Source organism: Cyprinodon tularosa, unplaced genomic scaffold, assembly GCF_016077235.1.
Source record: "Cyprinodon tularosa strain WSP-4 unplaced genomic scaffold, ASM1607723v1 ctg22, whole genome shotgun sequence".
In the NCBI taxonomy this organism is placed as follows: Eukaryota; Metazoa; Chordata; class Actinopteri; order Cyprinodontiformes; family Cyprinodontidae; genus Cyprinodon; species Cyprinodon tularosa.
In genome coordinates, this window is record NW_024038821.1 from 637,592 (window position 1) to 661,044 (window position 23,453).

General features: G+C 38.6%; 1 protein-coding gene across 1 annotated transcript; it reads left to right on the forward strand.

The window, feature by feature from the left end:
- Positions 1-5,620: 5,620 nt before the first annotated feature.
- On the forward strand, positions 5,621-23,039 carry agbl5 (ATP/GTP binding protein-like 5). The gene is made up of 17 exons (XM_038286069.1): positions 5,621-5,776; positions 6,575-6,857; positions 6,942-7,113; positions 7,215-7,381; positions 7,473-7,650; positions 7,758-7,936; positions 10,049-10,577; positions 10,755-10,924; positions 11,036-11,171; positions 12,207-12,415; positions 12,507-12,709; positions 15,930-16,106; positions 20,497-20,639; positions 20,749-20,801; positions 21,107-21,282; positions 22,446-22,579; positions 22,663-23,039. Exons 2-17 carry the CDS (start codon positions 6,643-6,645, stop codon positions 22,738-22,740), a joined length of 2,919 nt encoding a protein of 972 aa, XP_038141997.1. The 5' UTR covers positions 5,621-5,776; positions 6,575-6,642; the 3' UTR covers positions 22,741-23,039.
- Positions 23,040-23,453: the final 414 nt, after the last annotated feature.

The following is a 23,453-nucleotide window of genomic DNA, read 5'->3' on the forward strand; positions in this document are numbered from 1 at the left end:
ACCTGGATCGGCTTATTGATTTGATTACTGGATCACAGACCTTTGGAGAGTTTGTTTTTTTTAATGGAATCTTACCCTCTGATGGTATACTTGGAACCCTATCACCTAGTATTTGTAGCAATCGATTTAGGGAAGCCCTACTAAAGTCATCAGAAATCTCAGTTGGGCCATCTTCAGACTACTGACTTTTACCACTGTAAAGAACCCATCTTACATTTTGTGGTCATTGTCTTGTCAGAAGCTCATAACGTAGGACCAAGAATTCAAGTAGACAGGTGAAATGCAGAGCACTGTAGCTCAAAGTGGATTTCACACTGAACATTGTTTGGGATCACCCCTAAACAACTTTGAGGAAGACAGGCTCAGCTCTTGACAGATAGATCTGACAGGTGGAGGCACAGGCACGGGCGAAGTGAGTAGGGGAGCAGAGGCAGACGATGCCTGGTCACACAGATGAACGAGGATATGACGCACACCTGATTCTAACTGCCTTATGCTAAGTTCAACGCCCTGCCGCCACTATCTGTTTTCTGATGGTTCCATGTTTGGCCAGATTATTCTGTGAGGCAGGTCGCTGAGCTGTGGATCTGCAGCAGCAGTGGGCGGGAGGTGGGGGGACAACCCATTTCTGGCACTCTGGTTAGGAAAAAACACAGATAAGTGACTATGATAATCTGATGGAAAGCTTTATCCATAAGAGGCTGGTTTAACAGTTCAGTCCAATCTCTCACAGCGAGGCAGGGTCCAGCCTATCGACTGCCAAACGAGATGCAGCGGGGGCCACCCAGAGTGAACCAGATGGTGCAGCCCCAGTGAACCAGCATCAAGGTCACGGAATCAGTTCAGAACAGATAGGCTAAGAGATCCAGGAGTCCGTAACCCAGTAAGGGGTTCTGATCAGAACAGGCAGGTTCAGGGTTCCGGGAATCCAGAGATAGTTCAGGCAGGTTCAGGGTTCCAAGAGTCCAACAGAGAGTTCAGGGAGAATACTAGATGGCAAGCTCAGTAGTTGAGAGGCGTAACAAGGCATGATAACAGGAAAACTACGGTACTTTAAAACTTGCTCCCTCTACTGTTCCAAGAACAGGAACAGAGCATGCTCAGTGGATAAGAGACCAGACATGATCAGGAACACTGCGATAACTAAATACCTCTCACCGCTGGCCTCCAAGAATGGGAACGTGATCTATGGAATCTGCAATTATCTCCAATTGAAACTCAACAAACAACTTCAATGATCTGGCCTTGATAGTTGTGACTGAGCTATATATAAAGCAGCACGAGCAGGTGGATGAAATGAGTGAAAATGGGTAACCGGTGAGAGTTAGACAAGTGAGTGAAATGAGCAATTAGGTCAGCTATCAGGGTAAGGATCATGACGGCAACCCTTACCAAGATACAATTTAACTCAAACAACTACTTTTAAAACCCCCAATAGACACAGACACAATTCAAGGTCTGCTGCTGTGATACTAACATCTTAAAAAATTGTCATTGTTGTGATGTAATCTTCAACTCATGAAGCCTGATGTGCCATTTGGGGGTCAAGCAGATATATAGTAAATGGTATAAGTACTTTACAATGTTTATATTAAAATTCATCCTCATTATATTTACCTTTGTTAAAGACAGACACAGATTCGTAAAAACACAAGTAAATTATATAAAATATATAATCACAAATATCAGTTACAAGTTTAGAGAAAGATTAAAACACCAGTGGTTTCTCATTCTGGACTTAAATCTATCTGAGCCTCGTGTGGAGTCCAACAGTTACAGGATAATGTTTGGATTAAGAATTGGATTATCTCCAAAAAATCTGTACCTATGGCAGTGTAATGCAAAAAAATGAATAAATACATTTATAACTGATTTGCACTTGTCAATCTAAACAAACTAAGCAGTGTCCTAAATTAATCATTTTATGCCATTTTGAATTTCTGCATACTAGTTTGCATATTAGCAGGAGTATTAATTAAACAACATTCTCAGTAAATGTCTTGTTGGGGCTAAGCCGACGCTTAAAGCCACTGGAATATTATGGTTGACGTGCATTTGCTAGGGTGAGATGATAACCAGGAAATGTCCTGATGCTCTTCTTACAATTAAAAGCCGATTTATTCCTACTTTTGCTTGCTTATAAAACGAAAAAATGATACAAATTGCCAGCTGTTGGTTAACAGCGTTTCCCGCCAAGCAGTCAAAACTGATTTGCCTTTTCTGGAGAAACACAAGCCTATACACACATCACTTCCTTTCTTACATACACTTTGTAAATATTGGCTTCCACATGTCCATATCATCAGTCCGACAGTCAGTTAGATCATCAGTTTGTTTCTTATGCCAATAGGTATTGGTTTTACACTGACAATTTAAATGTTCTTTGGGATACCAGAATAATTATTTGCCTTCACATTTCTAATACGTCATTTTGACAAAATTAGATGTTATAATCAACAGTTACTCAGTGGACTGTGTATCTATGTATGGCAACTTTATACTTCAATTTGAGTAACAATATTTTGAGGTAATGCTACTCTCAGTTAATGACATTCCTTGTTGATAGTTGATTTCTTTATTTTAATTTTAGGGATTTAAAAAGCATAAAAGTCTGTGCTGCAGATTCATTGAGAGTAGTGTTAGTTTTGAGCCCAACAGAAAATGAAACAATGAACTCATTGTAGGTCCTAAACCTTTATTTGTTTTGTATTTAACTAAAAAAGGAGAGATAATAAAATGTTTTGGTTGTAATTCTTAATTTTGAGACATGAAATAAATGGTAAAAAGCAGGAATTTTAAGTTTTTTTTAAACTATTGGTTAAAGAAAAAAATTTTTGACTGAATCCCAACATTTAACTCGATAGTAAAGGCATGTATTACCTTTAAAACAGACTCATCTGAAGCTAATTCTTAGAAACTTTTTACTAAAGCCAAAAACTACAAAATGGACATGATCATATTACTATATAGGCTTTCAGTTTTTTTTTATTTTTATAGTCAAATACAGAGTAAAGTTAATTTATGGTCTATGTTTAACAAAATGAAGATGAGATGAAAGTATACAACTGTATGGAAACTAAAGAATTCAGAAGAAACAGTAAAGGGACAATTAAAGAACTCTAATATTAGCCGAGTCCTTAACAGAACATTTCAGTAAAGAAACAAGAATCAGGCATAAATCTACATTTTGTATTACAAACAAAAGCCACTCTAACTTAGTCTGCAGAGTAATCAAAATGTCTTATATCAAACAAATAAAACAGTTTGAAGCCAATAAACGCCTGAGGCAGAACTTCAAGACTCCATAAATCAAGAGAAGAACCAGCAGACGCTTCACCTCCCTCTTACATTATGTGAGCAAACAGATCTGAAATTGAAGCTCTGATTATCATAACAAATAGGAAAAACTAATATTCATTTACAACCAGAGGTGAAGAGAAATTGGCACAAATCTACAGTCATCTCATCAACAAACAAGAGATCATCCTCTTTTAAATTAGTCCAATGCTGATTGCAGAACAAATCACCAGAAGTAAGAACAAGTTCTGAAAGATTGTTTTTCTTCCCAATCAGCATTCAAGAAACTCAACTATATGTTTGATTGGTATGAAATAAGAGTCACATATAGCAATAATAACTGTTAAAAATTGATATTGATTTACATAATTTGGATAAACTTCGACACTAGATATTTCTAACTATAGGTTCCAGTGTGTATATATATATAAAGAACAGAGATAGATCCACCCCTTTGTTTAACTGCACTGGTGATCAGAATAGAATTTTCTGTTGATTTAATGGTTTCTTTTGGTTATAAATTGAACAGCAATATTTGATCCTGTCACAGCTGATAGATTCCAATCAAGGCAACTTTAAACAGGTTTAAAAATTTTTTTCTAATAATTAGTCTGATTGTTGTTGCTGAACTTCTTTTCTCGCCTTGACATAGAATCCAAAAGAATTTGAGTAAATCTGACAATTTATGTATTCAGTAAACAGCTGCAGAGTTTGGAGACTGAAAGTTTCATGAGAAATTACAGTTTCTGTTTTGAATTGGGCTGAATTCTCGATTGAGGCGAACCTTTGAATGTCCTCACTTGGATTCAGTGAAAGAAAAGACAGGTGTTAATGTTTATCAGTCACTCTCAGTTACCCTTGGAACTTAGACTGGGTGCATGTGGTTAGTTTCTTTTTGTGTCCATGACAGATTGGTGGGAAATTAAAGATATAGCGGAGGATGTTCTTTTCATCACAATAAGTGGTCCTCCTAATTGTCAATCATTGTGAGCTGTCCTACGTGCTCATCCCCATTTTTACTTGCTGGTGGTGAGTCTGACATAGAAAAAAAATTGCAAATCTTTTGTTGGAAAGTAAGCTTGTATTAGAGATGCAAACAGCAACTTTTAAACAGAGCGTGCATGAGGAGAAATGGGCTCTTGCAAGCTCTCGCACGTGATTAATAGGCGTTCCCTCTATGGAGCGGGTACAGGGTTGTGCATGTGTATTTCCTTTTTTAAAGTGGAGAGGGCAGGTCTTTTAAAACATTCGTGAAAATCCTCCACTATACCTTTAAGGCTGTATGCCGCCTTTTGTCACACAATCACAGGAGAGGAAAAGATAGGAGTGGTTTTAATATATGGATGTACTATTGAATGATAATTGTCGGAAAAACCACTTATAGGTCATGTCATTACATTTTTTTTGGTTGTTCCACTGCTTTAGACATTCTAAAATAGAATGTACCTACAACAATGTGATTATTCATACAAGACATTTTATCTAAGAATACAGAATCTTTATTGTAATGGTGAGACCTCTAATAAAAATGTTTTGGAGACACCTGGTTATGAAAGCTCAGATGTTAAATATCAAACACCCTTTTAACCCTTGGAAGAATTTGAATCTTCAATAAAAAGATATTTAGATACTTAGAAAAATATTAAACTATGTACATAGAAAGTGCATTCCCAGAGCAGAAATGGATCATTGGTCTATTTGATTGTCAGCAAATGTTTCTTGTTATGCGTGTCTGTGGACAGTTAACCTCTTATTTTGTTACATACAAACTCACACGTGTACATGCATGAGTTTGGATGTGAATGTCTGACCACAGAAATTAAATCAAAATATAATTGTTATAATTATATATTAAGGACGTTTTTAACTCTGGTTGTTTCAGATTTTGTTATTGTTTGTTTTCATGGTGGAAAGGGATTATATAGTTTATGGACTCCTGCTGCATAAACCATATAATATAATATAATATAATATAATATAATATAATATAATATAATATAATATAATATAATATAATATAATATAATATAATATAATATAATATAATATAAACAGATCTAGCATCCCACAATCCATGCTCACCCCATGATTCATTGCAAAAAAAAAAAGCTTTTGCACTAAAGACAGATTTAAATATTTAATTGCACTTATAAGAGTAGACGTTATTCATTCAATTAAAGGAAACTAATATTCTCCAATGTCTGCTCGTTTCATTTATTTTCCGATGTATTGATATGAACTGTTATTTCATTTATGCTTGTAGAGTAGTTTCTTTTAATTATATTACTGATTTGGTATTGTTATTTTTGAGGAAAAGACCGTTTTGGTCAAGCAGACTGCACATCTCTGCAGGGAGGCGACAGAAAATTCCAGGCAAACCCGTATCTCCCGATAAACTTGAACGCAGCACAGAGAATGATGCGTTGAGGGTTAGAGAGGACGATGACAACAAAAATGGACACCGACCGAAAATAACCAGGTAAGACTAACAGTTCGTTTATTCACGTATAAAAGCAGTTGGGTGATAAATGTGCTGGTAATGAGCAAGTAAAAAAAAAACCACTTTGTTAAAAAATGTCCTTTTCCGAGCAGTGGCTGTGAGGTTAACGGCTAGGTTAGCTTCAGTAGCTTCGAGACGTCCACGAGCTTAAAATAAATGTTAACGGTTTTGTAACGACAGTTGCAGCGGACGTTTATGTGGTTTGGCTCATGTGTTTGTTTAGACAATATGAACAAGCGAGGCCAGTTTTGTTTTCTAAGCTGTTGCCTTGACGCCCCCTTTCTCTGTGCTCGGTAAGTCAGCTGTTGGTGTTTTAAATCCCCAACAAGGCCGTGGCTGTATCGTCCTGTTCAGAGTTTTATTCGAATTAGAAGAGCTGAAAACAAATTAGCCATTATAGAAAAATAATGAGACTAATTTTTAATTGTTTGTTTTTTGTGAATGTGTTAAACGAAACGTTGCACCTTTCTAGTCGTAGATGCTGTTGTAGTTCTCTTAGCAACCACAGAGCGGCGTTGGTGCTGTGAACAATGTATTTCTAGCTTTCTAGCTTTTTTATTTGCTGTTGTTTCTATGATTTGTTTTCTTTTAAAGGCCTTTCTCACTTCACATTTATGCAGTACTTATTAACTATACATTAATTATTTCTCAGAAATATTAAAGGTAAAAGACATTTTTTGAGAATACATTTATATTCTGCTCTATTTAGATGTATAATATGTATCCAACTTTTGTTTAATTGTGTGAATATCTGCTGTGTTTCTGTGTTTATGACAGGCCCTCAGTGTCAGATGTCCCACTGGCACTAAATAACTGAAAGGCAAGATTGCCCAAAGCTAAGAGGCATGGAGGTCCGCTTTGGTAACATCGTGTTTAGCTCCAAGTTTGACTCAGGGAACCTAGCCCGAGTGGAGAAGGTAGAAAAAGGGAACTCAAGCCCCCCCTCTGATGGACCCTCTGTGGGAAGTTCCCTCTCAGGGCCACACCTCACCCCTGACTACGAATTCAATGTCTGGACCCAGCCAGACTGTGCAGGCACAGAATACGAGAATGGAAACAGGTAAATGCTCCTCTTCAAACAAAGTTGTTTCATCTACATCATTGTCTCACCTGCTGTCTAATGTTTCTGAAATGTTGTTTTCAGATCCTGGTTTTACTTCAGTGTGCGGGGAGCCATGCCGGGGAAATTGCTGAAGATTAATGTGATGAACATGAACAACCAGAGAAAGCTTTATAGCCAGGGTATGGCTCCTCTCGTACGGACCTTACCAGGCAAGAACCGCTGGGAAAGAATCCGGGACAGACCCACAACAGAGGTATAGGCTCACTTTTTAAGGCTGCTGGAAACCAACATACAAAGAGGCACAGGAATGTCAGACTGCCTATCATTCTTATTCTCTCCTTTGCTTCTTTGTAGATTGTAAACAACCAGTTCATTCTGTCTTTCACTCACCGGCTGCTGGATGTGCGTGGAGCAACCACCTTCTTCTCCTTCTCCTACCCATTCTCCTACAATGAGTGTCAGGAGATGCTGCAGCAGCTGGATCAGAGCTACCCCAATGCTGCTCAGCTCAGTCCGAGCAGGTAAACAAAGACAAGATAAAACACTTAATTTTGGAAGTGTCAGCTGAATTCTTGTTTGCATTGTCTCTGATCTCTTTTATCTTCCTTTCAGTCCACCAGGCACTGTGTATTATCATAGGGAATTGCTGTGCAACTCTCTCGATGGCAATAGGGTGGACCTCCTCACTGTGACCAACTGCAGCGGCATGCAGGATGAGAGAGAAGCATGTCTACCCAAGCTGTTTCCTGACACCAACACTCCCAGACCACATCGTTTCCCGGGCAAGAGGGTAACGTTCTCCCTGGGCTTTGATAATCCAGTGCATTTGCAGAAATCCTGCTCCTGTGATGGTGGGAAGCTCATCCTTCCTCCTTCCTGTCCTGTGTGTGTTTGCAGGTGTTCTTCCTCAGCAGCCGTGTGCATCCAGGAGAAACTCCGTCCTCGTTTGTGTTTAACGGTTTCCTCAACTTCATTCTTCGACGAGATGACCCACGTGCGCACATGCTGCGCAACATGTTTGTGTTCAAGCTCATCCCAATGCTCAACCCTGACGGGGTTGTCCGAGGACACTACAGGTAAACCTTTAGCGTTTAGCAGCAAACAGGGACACAAACAGTGGCTTACAGAAGTATTCACACCCCTAAGGCCTTTTCATTTTACCACATTACAACCACAACCTACATTCTGTCTCTTTGTTGCAGACAACCACAAAGCAGTGATTTGATCTAGAAAGTGAGTTGAAGGTTGCAGGTTTTTCAAATTTTGAAACTTTAACTGACTCTGTGCTTTTTAGCACCATTGTTAGCTTCAGTTTTAGCTCCAGTTGGAAACTTATCCTGGGTTAGAAGACAGGATAAAAAAATCTGCATCAGTTCTGATAACAAAGTATTTTTTAAGTATATTAATCTGCAGATCCAAGTATGTCTGCTTTAATGTTTTCGGCTGAAAAGTCTCTAGTAGCTTCTCTACTAGCTAGCTGCTACTTGTGGATTGGATTTCCCTTGACGGAGGGAGGTCTCATGAGACATAGATAACAAGACATTCCTCTGTTTAGGAAGCCCATTCCAGGGCTGTAGCTTATCTACTTTTTATCACAACATAAGTATAAAACTAGAAAATGTTGCCTTTCCTGCAAAAATGAAATCTGAATGCTGTATGCTAAACTGTACGCCATCAGAAATGAGCGGATCCTGAAAGCAAGAACTTCACTGAAATGGAATGAACTATCATAAAACCGAAATGTTAAGTGCTCTCCAGAAAAATAGTAGAAGAAAACTGAAGCCAACAGCAGAATTAGCAGACAACAGAACTGCAATAAAGTTTTGAAATCTGATAAATGTGGAAAAACGTTCATAAAGTGTAACTATTTAATCTGGAACCTGACAGAAGGCCATTCGGAAAAGTTTTGCTGAAACATTTGAACTGGCAGAAAACGTAAAGACTTCATTGTTTTTTCACAGACAGAGGAAGACAGCCAGAAAGCCAGATTAAACAGAATCATAGGACCAAAATAAAATAAAATAAAAGGATGGAAGGAAGGAAGGAACAATGGATGGATGGATGGATGGATGGAAGGAACGATGGATGGATGGATGGATGGGTGGATGGATGGATGGATGGAAGGAACGATGGATGGATGGATGGATGGATGGATGGATGGATGGATGGATGGATGGATGGATGGATGGATGGATGGAAGAAAGGAAGGAACGATGGATGGATGGATGGAAGGATGGATGGATGGATGGATGGATGGATGGATGGAAGAAAGGAAGGAACGATGGATGGATGGAAGGAAGGAAGAAAGGAACGATGGATGGAAGGAAGGAAGGAAGGAAGGAATGATGGATGGATGGATGGATGGAAGAAAGGAACGATGGATGGAAGGAAGGAAGGAAGGAATGATGGATGGATGGATGGATGGATGGATGGAAGAAAGGAAGGAAGGACGATGGATGGATGGAAGGAAGGAAGGAAGGAACGATGGATGGAAGGAAGGAAGGAAGGAATGATGGATGGATGGAAGAAAGGAACGATGGATGGAAGGAAGGAAGGAAGGAAGGAATGATGGATGGATGGATGGATGGAAGGAACGATGGATGGAAGGATGGAAGAAAGGAACGATGGATGGAAGGAAGGAAGGAAGGAAGGAATGATGGATGGATGGATGGATGGAAGAAAGGAACGATGGAAGGAAGGAAGGAAGGAAGGAATGATGGATGGATGGATGGATGGAAGAAAGGAACGATGGAAGGAAGGAAGGAAGGAAGGAAGGAAGGAAGGAAGGAAGGAAGGAAGGAAGGAAGGAAGGAAGGAAGGAAGGAAGGAAGGAAGGATGGATGGATGGATGGATGGATAGAAGGAACGAACGATGGATGGGTGAATGGATGTGTTAGTAATAATGTCCTGATTTATGGATTTCTCCACTGATGATTTTATGTGGACACATTTAGCAAACAGTGTATTAATAACAATTATAAAAGACTTTGTTTTGGCTCTTCACTCACGTTTCCAGCATAATTCATGGAAGATTTTGGTTTTAAAGGGACAAAATACGAGAATGCTCACTGCTTTAGCAAGAAGCTGTGTGTTAGGTTAGGAAGTGCCAACTCTTTGATTGTTACATACTGGATCTAACGAGAGGAACTGTGGTTTAATCTCACTGTGAGGTTTTTCTCTTTTAACAGAACCGATTCCAGGGGGGTGAACCTCAACAGACAGTATTTGAACCCCAGCCCTGAACTGCATCCTTCCATCTATGCAGCCAAAACTTTACTGCTCTACCACCACACACACAATAGATTACACATTACACAACCCACCACACACAGCAACAGCACCCTCCAGACGCAACCCACTCCTCTAAACAACAAGCCCACCAATCAGCATCAGTCTCCTCCCCTCACTCCCCTTGAAATCAGCTTGAACCAACGCAATGCAGAGAAAGGGGGAAGTTCTGCACAAACAGAGGTTCCCATGGTGATGGAGAACAGCTGGACCACTGAAGAGTCGGGGAAAAAAGACCGGAACTGCTCTTCAGATTCCTCAGAGAAGCTAGCTTCTCAAACTGAAGATAGAACTGATCCAGTGGCAGAGGAGAGTGAAGCAGTGCCTCCCCAGGAGGGAGGAGTGGCGTATTACGTGGATTTACACGGCCATGCCTCTAAACGCGGATGTTTCATATATGGAAATAACCTTCCAGATGAGAGCCAGCAGGTAGAAGGCTTAATATTCTCCTTCCATTTGCATTGTTTTCGTTAAATGGCTGAAGTCCCATTTATTTTTTATTCTGTTTGGTTTTAAATGGATTATGAGGGAAATAAAAAGTTTATTTTAATCACAACATTGCGTAAACAAATCACCGTTTTCCCCTTTCGTTGGTTTTCTTTCTAGGTGGAGAACATGCTCTACCCACGGCTGATTGCTGTGAATTCTGCTCACTTTGATTTCCTTGGCTGTAACTTCTCTGAGAAAAACATGTATGCGCGTGACAAGAGGGATGGGCAGTCTAAAGAAGGCAGCGGCCGAGTGGCCATTCACAAAGCGATAGGACTGCTTCACAGGTAGGACGTCTTCATCTGAATAACCACAGCAATTCACACAATAGCAAAAAGCAGAAAGCTTTTATAACATTTGTCTTTCTGGATTCATCTTTATCTGTTTGGTGACATTAGTTATACTTTGGAGTGCAATTATAACACGGGAAAAACCATGAACAGCATCCCACCCGCCTGCCATGACAGCGGACGGGCGACCCCACCTCCACCCTCTTCATTTCCTCCTAAATACACTCCAGAAATATTTGAACAGGTAGGAGGAATTGCTTATTTTTACTATTGATCCCTTCACTGACACAGCTAGTCAGTGATTTTCAAAAGTTTTCACACCCCAGATTTTATATTGCCAACCTACTATGTAATTTATTGGAATTCGTTGTGATACTCCAACACAAATGAGTGCTGGAAGGAAAATAAAGCTTGCATTTCAAATCCTTGTAGAAATAAAAATGTGAAATGCATGTAAATCCCTCTACTGTCATGTCACTGATCTTAATGCGGAAAATAAAGGGGGAAATAATTCCACACATCTGGCCTTTATGGTTTACCATTATTAGAAGAAAACCACTCATTGGTATTAGCGCCTGCCTTGGGCCATGTGGGAGATGGAAAACATGTAAAAGGGGATAACTTGTTAAGATGATAGGAAATGGAACATTTTTGAATTACATTTTTCCATTGCTAAAGCTAAAACTGTATGTCTCCCTAACACACCAAGTATCATAGATTCAAATATTAATTTGTTCTTCCCCCCCATCAGCCTAAGCAATAAGGCAGACATACACCTTTAGAGATTCACTACCGCTGTCATACACGCTCTTGTCTGATTTCTGGTTTGTTGTGGAGTGTGTGGTCAGGTGTATTTACTATGTTGTAAATCTGCAATCTTTTAATTTAATGCATTTATGTTATTTTTGATTTTATTTTAAGACTCGTAGCCGTGACAAATTTCCCCATTTTGGACAAAGAAGTTTCCATCCGTCCCTCCTTACGTGAAGACATAGTGGTGGCTGTATCAGGCTGTGGGAAGATAGAACTTAACATGGAGATTTTTTTGAAAGAAAAGCTGTTACAATCTTTGAACGATTTGAGACAGGAACAGCACTAAACATACAACCAGAGATTCATTTCATTGATTCATTTATTAGAATGTAACTTAAAATCATCGCTTTGAATCCCAATAAACCGTATCTAATTTGTAGAATTTGTTATGTCTAGGCTGATACCTCTAGACTCTTGCTCATAGTTGTGTGTTATTTCCATGTCATTAATTGTTGATGTGCATCAGGTGGGACGTGCTGTGGCGGTCTCTGCCCTGGATATGGCTGAGTGTAATCCGTGGCCACGCCTCGTGCTTTCTGAGCACACCTGCCTAACCAACCTGCGAGCCTGGATCCTCAAGCACGTCCGCAATACCAAAAGTCTGAATATGCATATCAACGCGCTGCCAAAAGGACATAACGGCAGCAAGGTGTCGCCACCAAAAAGTTTCAACAAGTGAGTTCTGTGTAAGCCTGAAGTCCAGAGTGTGTTTAATGGCCTCCTTACAGATGGATCACTAGTTTCTGTTTATCTTGATCTGTCGCAGCTTCTTGTCCGGATCAGCATCAGAAAACACGATCAGCCGCGTTCGCTGCAACAGCCAGAGCAGCAGCAGCCAGACCCCCTCTCCCAAAATGCACAGTTCCCCGAGCTTTACCTTCGGCTGCCCCCCTCCCAGAAGTCACGCGCAGCACAGCAGCACACATCCCAGTGGACGAGGAGCCAACAGGACACATGGACCTGTTAGGGGTGAGTTGACCTTACCGTCTAATTGGGAAGATTTTCTTTTTCTATCACTGGTTGATGTGTGTGTTGGTTTTAGGGTTTGCTGGGATGGCAAATTTAAACTTCCCATAAGCAATACTTGCATGACTCCTCCTCCTCCTTTCAGTGCATGCTCTCCTTCCACAATTAAGTCTGTTTAAAACTGTCCCCTCATATCCAGCAAGTCCTAAGAGTTTTTTTTAAATTATTTTTTTGGTTTTACAATTGTTAATTAAGCCACAGTAAATCCATGGTTCTTTTCATTTGCTTTCCATATTTTGGGATGTTTCAGACTTAAAATCCCATCGTCAGGTCTGTAATTATATGAATTATTCACTTTCATTCACCTCTCTTAAGCCTATATGTTCAGTTTAATTGAGAATCAATTTTATTTTTTTAACATGTTTAGAGGGCCCCTGATCAGATCAACATTTTCCTACTTCGTACCCCTGTTTCTTACCCGCATTGTGCCATTTTTATTTCTAATTACTTTTATTTCATACCTCTATACAAACTAAGGTTAAAAGATAGCAACAGATTGCAGTTTGTCAAACATACTAAGGATCATATTTATCACAATTATCCGCATTTCCTCTCTTATCTTTCTTTTCTTTTTTCCCAAACTCCTCTCAACTCTGTGAGCTTAACATCTTTGTCATCAGCCAATAAAATTATATACAGATATTATAGCCTATTAAATATTGAATCCAAACAGTTCATTTAAATTAATAACACCTAGTGAAACAGCACAACTCTAAGCTAGCTAATTAGCTATTATGCATTGGTCATGCCAAGAAGCATTTCCTGATGATAAACTACAAGTAGGATTCAGAAAACCTCCTATTAGAGGTCAGTCATCAGAGCTCTTCTAAAACATTCTCCAGCAGATGGCGCCATTAGTCAACTAAGTGAGCTTAGAAAACATCCAAAATGAGGAGCTTTGAAAAATGGTAGAAATTACTAACTTTCAGAGACTCAGAATACAGTCAAGTTATTCCTGCTTTTCCAAGCTTTTCAAAGCAGCTGGTTAGCTTCAAAGACTTTTTAAAAGTCGCAGAAAAGTCATATTTAAATTTCAAATCATTCTGGCTTAAACATGTATGTAAATGTATTCAGACCACATTGTCCCAAAAGTTAGAAAATTTCTATTTAAAAAAAAAATCCTGTCTTAAAATCTGTAGGGTTTTTTTTTTTTTTTTTTTTTTTGTTATCTTATGTCTGCCAGTTAGGTATACTTCAGCTTCAACACCTAAATTTGGCCAATCTTATATCAACAGTCATCTGTCAATCAAATTTTTTCGGTCATAGCATCTTGATTCATATGTCGCAGCTAATATACGCAACGGTTCAAATAAGAATCATTTACTTTACCATTGAGTTCCGTCCCAGCGTTCACGGGGATGGATGTCTTAAGCCAGAGAATTGGTAAATGCAACGGTTGCAACGGCCGTTTCATTAAGACTTTAAGCATGTGGAAACTAGCCCCTTTCCTTTGTTTTTGGAAGTGATAGATGTGTATCTTTACAGAAAATAAATCCATTACATTATTAATCTCCTTTATAAGGATGCCCCAGATATCAGAAAAATACAGCACAATGTACAAAGTGCAAACTAGCCTATACAATAAAAAAAGGGTCACAATTAATATGATTAAATTATTCACATCAACAAGGTGTCAAGCAATTAAGCATCTCTTCAAGCAAATCTTTGACAGTTTTTCTGTAAAACTAGATAAAGAGATGAGGGTTTATAAACTCATCATGCAGATAATTCCAACACCTGACTTATCTTTCCAGACTCTGTGAGCACACAGGGTACCTGAAACCACAACCTGCTACTGTCTGGAGTACAGAATACTTGGGAATAAAAATATGATGCCCTTTTCCTTAAACGGCTTTGTTAAAATACTTCATCCCATTAACATTGAGTGAACTCCAACTGGTGAGCCTGTTTTAAAGGCTCTACAGGTTTGCAGGGGATAAAATAGGAAACATTTGTCACAATGTTCAGTATATAAATGTATTAGTTTAAAAAAAAAGATTTTGTTTTAATAATTTGAATGTGATGGAGTATTGCTTTCATTTTATAATGATATGATGTGACTTATATCATAAAAGACTTGAATGTGTCCCCTATACTGTAAGGATCTGATTGATTTTAAACACTATACCGCTTTTCGGTTTGCACCACGTCTTTTCTCCTCTCTGTTTACATTTGATCACTGCTGAACTTAATCGAATGTTCTGAAAGCTGTGTAAAATGGAACACAGAGTGTATACAAAATAACAATAAAAGTTTTCTAAGTTTAAAGATCGAGGCAATCCGATGACTTTCTTAAAAAGCTATTGCCTTTTAGGCATTTGAACTCGTTTTAATTTTAAGCGATAGGTTTCTTTAACACTATTACAAAGGTTATGTGGATAAATACCTTATAACAACTTGCCCAGTTTTGCAACTTCTTACTGATATTAAGGGAGGGACCTTAAAAGTAAAGGAGGATTTTCCAGAATTTTTGAAAAGACCTGTCCTCTCCAGTTAAAAAAAAAATAAATGACTGCGCATGCACAACCCTGTGCCCGCTGCCGAGAGGGAATGCTTATTAAACGTGTGCGAGAGCTTGCACAAGCCCATTTCTCCTTGTTTAATTAGCAGTGACCTAAAATGAATTTCTCCAAATAGCATGCAAACTTTACCTGTCGAGTAGAAACTTTGCAACTGAGGTATCAGTGGGAAGCTCGACCAAAAACACTCTGGTCTTGGTTCTCTCTCCTGAGGCCTTTCTCTTCTTCTCATACACTTAGTGTACCGGTACACTTTTTCTCTTGCGTCCCTCGTCCATTTTCATGGAACGGCAGTGAAAAGGCTAGCTTCAATGTCTGGCTGAATCCGTAACTCATCACACATATATACCTGAAAGTGTGCATGTGCAGAAACATATGAACAGAATGATTGACAGTTAGGAGGACCACTTATTTTGATGATCGACCCGAAAAAAGAACACCCTCCCCTATACCGTTGAAAAGCTTCCTTAGAGCTAGCTCTAGGATGTAGCGTTTGCAGACTAAATTTGGAAAAGAAAATGAAGATCTAGTTTGAAATGCAAGAAATGTGGAAAGCCTGAATGCTCTGTGAATGAATGTGTTCAGCACAGTCCCTGCATGTTTCTGAGCCTGCTGTACGTGTGTGTGTGTCTCTCTCTCCTCAGACGCTAAGCCTCAGGAGAAGAGACGCCCCTCCCACAACCGTCCCGTTCTCCGATCTCCCAGCAACAGCCACAAACCCTCCCGCCCCCCTCTGTCCCCCCCTTCCTCCTCCTCGTCCTCCTCCTCTTCAGTATGTGCGGCAGGTTCCTGTCCCCTTCCGGCTCCGGTCAATATAACAGGTCTGTACACCCTTCAGCCCCCCCGCCTGTCCGCCTTGCTCCCCTCCCTCCAGGCTTTGCCTCGGCCTGGGCTGCTCTCCAAACTGAGCCCACTGCTTCTTCAGAGCCTTCCACCCTCCACCAGCTCTACAACGGGGCCAAAGTCGGACTAAATCGAACTCATCCAGTGTGACTGTGTGTTCGCGTGCTGAAATATTAATGGTGCTAGATTTTAAGGCATATCACAGACTGACCAGTAAACTGAGTTATCTATATTTGCTGACAAAGGGACAGGTTGGGCATTTGAGATGCATTCCCTTGAAAAATGAACATTGCACATACACCAATGTACAAAAAAAAAAGAAAAAAAACATTTAATGCCCAGAAGGAATGGTCTGATTTAGACAAAACATGGGGACCAGTGATGGCTCTGACCAGGAACACCAATGCTGGAGCTCAAAGGTAGTAAGGAGCAGCATTAAATAGTTAAAATGGTGAGAAAAAGTCTCCACCTTCTATAGTAATTCCAGAGTTATCTTTTCAATATGCTGCTTTTCAGACTTGCACAAGGCCTGCTTTTATTTTTGCTGTTGCCCTGTATGTGGGGGGCGGAGTTTACTTTTAAAGCTTCAGGATGGCTCCCGACACAAGAGCCAGTTGGTTTTAGTAAAGGACCAAAGTTTCAAAGGTCTTCATAAATCCAATGATTTTACTGAATTTACTGATTTACATCAATGAGCATAGATACAAAACTATTAGTTTAACTATTAAGTTTAAACTGCCAAACAAAGCAATGCTGTCATTTTTAAAAACCCGAGGAATGTACCTTTAGTCTACAATTCTATACTAAGATTACTTCCCATTTTTAACATGGGAGGTGGTATAAGTTATTCCAGACCCCATAAGAGCAGTGAAATAATCGCATACCTCACCCTTAGATCAAAGCCAGTTATGGGGTTGTTATTTCTTTATTTTTAGATTGAACCTGGCTGCTATTTAGGCAGTTTACAGCTTAACATTTGGTTCTTTAGTGACTAAACTACCTACATTTTTTTTCTATTTTGGGAAGGTATAAGATTACATGTTTCACAAACAGAATGTTTTAATATAGGTCTTCTATGCAGACAGTTGAATTTAAAGCTAGTTTTAATAAAACAACCAATTCATAACACTCATTTAATTTAGCAATAATGTTCAAGTTGCTTAAGCGTATTACAGAGAAGTTTAACCTTTTATCCTTAGAAAGTAACACTACAGAGTGTGAAAAGCTGATATCAGCTGATTATTTAGTTAGGTTATCTGCTCCAATAGAGCTTTTAGTCAGCTGTTTAACAAACAGCTGATAATAGTGGACCAATTCTTTCTAAAACTTTACCCAAATAAACATCGCTGTTATCTAAATGAAGTTTGCGTTCGTCGTTAGGAAGTCATCATATTAAAAGGACTAAAAGTGGTTGGAATGGGATGATGGGAAAATCAAGCTGTTATAAAGAAGTACATTTTTACAACCTTGATATGGGTTGATACTGGTAACTGAACCAATACCTGATCTATAACCATGGAGACATTACTGATTACAGCCACTCTGCATAAAGTTCACCACTTATTTGATAATTGACACTTCCACCTTTGCTCTCCATCTTTACCAAATGTTACCTGAACCGGACCATTCCTTTTGGATGCTTGTCTTGGTGCTTAGCTTTTCTTTTGTCCCTCTGTCCTCAATAGATCTTGGTGTGATAACAGTGAGTTTTCTCTACAAATAATAAGCTAAAAGAAGTCATGTGATTTGAATTTTGATGAGCTAGCTATCAGTTTTTAGATTCTTCACTCGACTTACTGTTTGGTTTTATAGGGAGTTTCTTGAGATCTCCCAGTAAACAGAGGATATACCCCAATGTTGCACTTATACCTGTAGCATTATTATTATTTTTTTGTCTTTTAGTGTAATGGAGTTGCAGAGTTAGGTAGAACTTTTTCTGCTTAATTTTTGTTTGTAAAATGAAAACTGGCTGAATACCCAAACTGAAGTTATACAGTCATTGATAGCTTGTAAATATGAGGTTTCTGTTGACTATGTTTCATGTTTAATAACTGAGAATTAGATTTAAAGATTATCTATATGTGTGTTTATGTGCAGTTCAGTTCAATCTTGTGTCATTCCTGCGTCGGACCCACATGGGTTGTGACCTAATAATGTTCACTGCGTAGCCTAATGCCAGAACCGTTTTCCAGGTGGGCTCTGGATTATATCCTCATGGTTTGTGCAATTGTAGAGCTGCTTGAAAAGAAGCAAGGTGTACCAGCAATCGGTAACGCTAAAAAAGTTTTATATATTTATTATAAGATGTCAGTATTAGTTCTATCGTAAATTAAATATATGGGTCATTATCTATTCAGCCTTTAAATGTTTTTTGGTGAAAGTTTCTCTACTTTTAGTAGATGGTTATTAAGGATTTTTATAAAATATCCAAACAATTAATCTGCTGTGGAATAAATTGTTATTGTCTGCACTTTGGTTTTATGTGTCGTTCTAGTACCTGAAGGTGGTTTGTGTTTAGTTGTAAAACGTAGAATATCTGTGATGTTTGAAAAGTTTCTTAGCAGAAACATTGTTGCTGTAGCTGCCATCTGATAACACATTCTAGCTGTCGTGTGCCTTGCTTTGTGTTAAACTATTGTTTGATTTGATCTTATAAAAAGCTCCAAACATATTTTACATCTTATTAGACTTTTAATGGTGCAGCTGCCAATACAATGACAAGATGTGTAAGAAGACAATCTTAACTTAATTCTAGGAAAATCCAACCTTTATTTTAAGATTGATTTATTCAGTTGGAAAAATAAATGGCGTGCTCTCCTCTTCTCAGTTTCACCTTGGATAGATTTCTTTACGATTTTGATCCCCAGAGTAAATGATCACAGGATGGTCATTTTACTGCACTTTACTGCAATGATCTAATTGTGTTTTGAATCCTTATCCTTCTGAAAAGCTGAGAGGATCAGAGGTTCTCCGCCATATTTAACAGTAGGCAGAAAGGCATATTGGCTCTCTTTTGACATCAGACAGACTGATTTTTTGTCGTCAGAAAGCTTAATCTTAGAGGTATTTGATAGTTTATTTTTTCTTTTAGGTCTCAGTTGGTTTCAAAATTTTTTATATACTGATGTTGGAGTGAAGGGTTTTCCCTAACATGCTCCCATGTGCTTTTTTTTGTTACATTATGGTCACTATGCATAGTAGCAACCTTAAAATGGGTTATTCTCCAGCCTATTGGAGAGCAGAGAGATAAAACGTGCTCCTCTCTGACATCCAGTTTATGCCACTGAAACACAGGAAGTAGAGGTTTACAATTAGCAGTTACCGAATAAATTTAATCTACTTTAAAAGGAGAAAAAATTAAAATAAATGCTTCTTTTAAAATATTCGAGTTAACTATATTTTGATGGTTTTGTTAGTAGATCCAACATTTCCGTCAAAGGAAGCAATTATTCCTTATTGTGACATCCTTTACCTCCCTGAGTACATCTGCTAAAATTTAAGGTTGGATTTTTCTTTCCTTTGCATCGTACAACTGCAATAGAAGAGGAGTTGGTTTATGGGTTTTCACTGATCTTTGATCGTGATAAACCCAGACACTATATAAAACATGTTCTGTTTTAAACATGCTCTATATGTGGCTTTAAGTAAAGTTTCCACTCTAAGAAAAATGAGCAAAAGGCTCGAAGCAGGTCAGTGTTTAATTCTTGTGCTTCTCTTTGAGGCGATTATTTCCATGTAGCTATTTTCTACTGATTTGAACCGGGTGGGGAAGCTGTTGGTCCGGTGCTCCCAGGTTTGATGAGCGCAGGATGGGATTAGCATATTGTAGTTTATTTCTACTCGCACTGTGAATTCTGATGTCTGTGTCCAAACTTGTTTTGACATTAAGGTGCACCCGTCTTCATTTGAAATAAGAAAACTAGCTTTAGGTGGAAACACTGTATGCATAGTTAGATGTTTATGCTGTATAATCTCTGTGAGAATTGTCATTTTCTTTAATGCGTTGCAAACCTGCACCAGATGTTTTTTTTTCTTGTAACGATTGGTTAATATCCTCTTACTGAATGTGCTGCTGTCTTTTATCGCGTTACTGTTTAACTTCTTGAATAAAGAAAAGTCCATTTGTGAAAGTAAATAGTGTGCAAGTCCTCTGACCAATGTGATAATTATCAAATTTTATATTTTTAAATGTTATGTCTTTCAACTTCCACAATAAAATATGGAACCTCCTGAAAATCAAAAAACAGGAACCTGGTTGCTCGTTGGAAGGCTTACATGAATTATGATACGGCTATAGAGATTTAAACGTGCCAAAGATGTTAAACGTACACATTTTCCTGTATTTATGTCCCTTCCTGTTGTTGACAGGCATCAGCTGCCCAGATTTTAAGGTTGAAGGAGCCAGTTTGGCTGGCTGGTCCAGAGCACCATTCCCAGCGCGTGCCGGCCGTGTTGGCCGAAGCTGTCGAGGTGTCGCAGTCAGTCATCGCTCCGCTGAGAGCTGTAGAGAGGTTTGCTGACCCAGAGGAGCAAGTTCTCTTTGCTTTGTACGCTAGCTATGTACAGCTTCCATATTCCGTTGTGTTCTAAGTCCTCTCTCAATGTGTCGATATGTCACAGATGTCTAAAGACACACGGCCTCAACATATCCTGTCATCATTCAAAATCAGCAAGTAAGTCTAGGTTTTTTACAGTTTGGGATTTCCTGCAAAAAAATGGGCGTCTTGAAACAAGATAGAAGCACTAAATCTGGGGGAGAAGGTAATCGGAAGGGAAATGATCTGTCCATGTCTTTCTTAAATCAAGATTAAATAGTAGAATTAGACATTTAAATTAACTCTTGAAACATAAATGATTAATAAATTCTAAACGAGTTTTATCTTAAAAAAAAAGTCTAATTTTTGTGGATTTTTTTGTCAAAGAGTTGTAGGTTTAAATCATCCTTGTGTGATTAATAACTCCTCTCCTGCCCGCCTAGGTGCGAGCTGCAGCCGCACACCAGCCGCATCCCCATCCGCAAAGCAGGGTCCTCTGAGGCTCCCCTCCCACACCTTAAAGCTTCTGTTTCCACGTCTGGAGACAGTGAGGTGGCCTCCAGCATGAAAGTCCTGAAGCTCCTCAGACCTGGGCTCCACAGACATCTGGCCATGTCAGGCACGTACCATGTTCGCTTTTCTTTGCTTCCATAACCTAAAATTCCTCAATTCTTTTTTTTTTTTTTTTATATGCATGAATTGTCTCCAAAAGTGTTCAGACCTCAACATTTTCTGAGTCACAACAGCAGGCCTCAACATATTTTAAATAAAATACACCAAAAAAGCTGATAATTGGAAAGAATTTGTATTTAGTTATCTCTGCTTTGATCCCCTTAAAGGTATAGTGAAGGATTTTCCCAATTTTTTTTTTTAAAAGACCCACCCTCTCTACTTAAAAAAAAAAAAAAAAAATGTACATGCACAACCCTGTACCCGCTTCAGAAAGGGAACGCCTATTAAACACGTGAGAGCATGCTCGAGCTCATTTCTCCTCGTGCACGCTCTGTTTAAAAGTTGCTGTTTGCATCGCTCATACAAGCTTACTTTCCAAAAGATTTGCAATTATTCGACTATGTCAGACTCACCACCGGTAAGTGAAAATGAGGACGAGCTCGTAGGATGGCCTTACATAAATATATGACCAGAATGATTGATAATTAGGATGACCACTTATTTTGATGATCCAACTGGAAAAAGAACATCCTCCACTACACCTTTAAAAGAAATCCAGTACAGGCAATTGCTTCAAAAGAAACCTAGCCGGTATATAGAACATCTGTTTACTTTGTCCATTTTGAGTGAGCTTGAGCTAGTTTGCTAAGAAGAATAGCCAATTAGTCTTAGGATATATCAAGCTTGTAGGGATTTATCCAACACTTGGAGTTGTAATGATTAAAGGTGGATCTGCAAAATAATGTCTGACAGTAATCTGGAAACAAATACATGCCTCTTTTATAATTTTTATTTAGTTTATAGTTTTATTTTACCCTTTCAAATTTGCTCCTCAATTTGTGGTGTTCTGTCACATACCTGCAAAATGTTAGAATTACTTGCTGTAATTTAACAAAAGGTGAAAAGGGGATACTGTCCAGGTAGTGTTTTGTAATTGATGTCCTGGTGTAAATACTGGTATGTTTTTAATTTTTAAGGTTACATTTAACACATATTCACATCCCAATTACTATGATGATATCTCCATATTGTTGAAACTGTATCATCATGATTGGAGTAAAAACTTTTGATGTAAATAAAAATCTTGATTAACATTTTTCTTCTGTTCAGGCTTATCCAAAAAGGATGGTGCCTTAAAGCTGGCCTCCAGAACGCTGCTAGTAAAGGACACAGAGAAGAGTCCAATTTACACCACAGAACCCATCACTGTGCCTACAGCGGAAATGGACAGAACTGCAGAACAGGTGAGGATCTACATGTTAAGATTCAGGCAAAGTCAAATGCATAAGATATCTAAAACCTGACAAAGTGTTGTTGTTTTTTTTAGGCTGAGGAGAGTCCAGCTATGCTGGGGCCAGAGGCTGCCAACATGTGTGAGACAGCGACCCTGTGTGGAGAAGCTTAGACACTGCACCCAGGTCCAGGAGCTCACAAATAGACTAAACTACAGTATTTATTTTTTGCCAACTGTAAGCTCACATTAAAATTCCAAATTATTAACCAATATTTCAAATAAGAGGAGGAACTGTCATTTCTTAAGTGTTAAATATGCTATACAACGGATTTAGTGACCTTTTGAATGGCTGAGCAGCCATTGAAGATCCAAGTGCCTTTCTTTACGACACTGAAACAGCAGCTGGAGTAGTGCAGCATAAATTGTTTTCAAGCTGAAGAATAAACTTGAAATATCCCTGTAACATTTCAGCTCCGACCACCGTTTCACACTTTGTTTAATCGGTTTTCTTTTGAGCAAAGAAATTTGCTCTGATTGACCAACACTATTGTGCTTGAATTTTAAGTCACTTGTTTAGACATGTATTATCAATCATTTGTTTGTCAAACCTGAGCACAGCAGCACCTTTGTTACATTTAAACCATGGTTAGAAAATGGACTGTTTTGGTTTTTTGTGCTACTATTTCTGAAAGGATGTTTCCCTCCTTTGGACTTTTTAGTTAATAATGTGACATTGGTATTTTCAGAAGTATTTAGAGTTGTATTGTTTTAATGAACCACCTAAGTTCTCACTGCTGTATAAACATTCCTATGTTGAAGAAACTGTGACATATATATATATATATATATATATATACACTGCAAAATTAATCTCAAATTAGAAC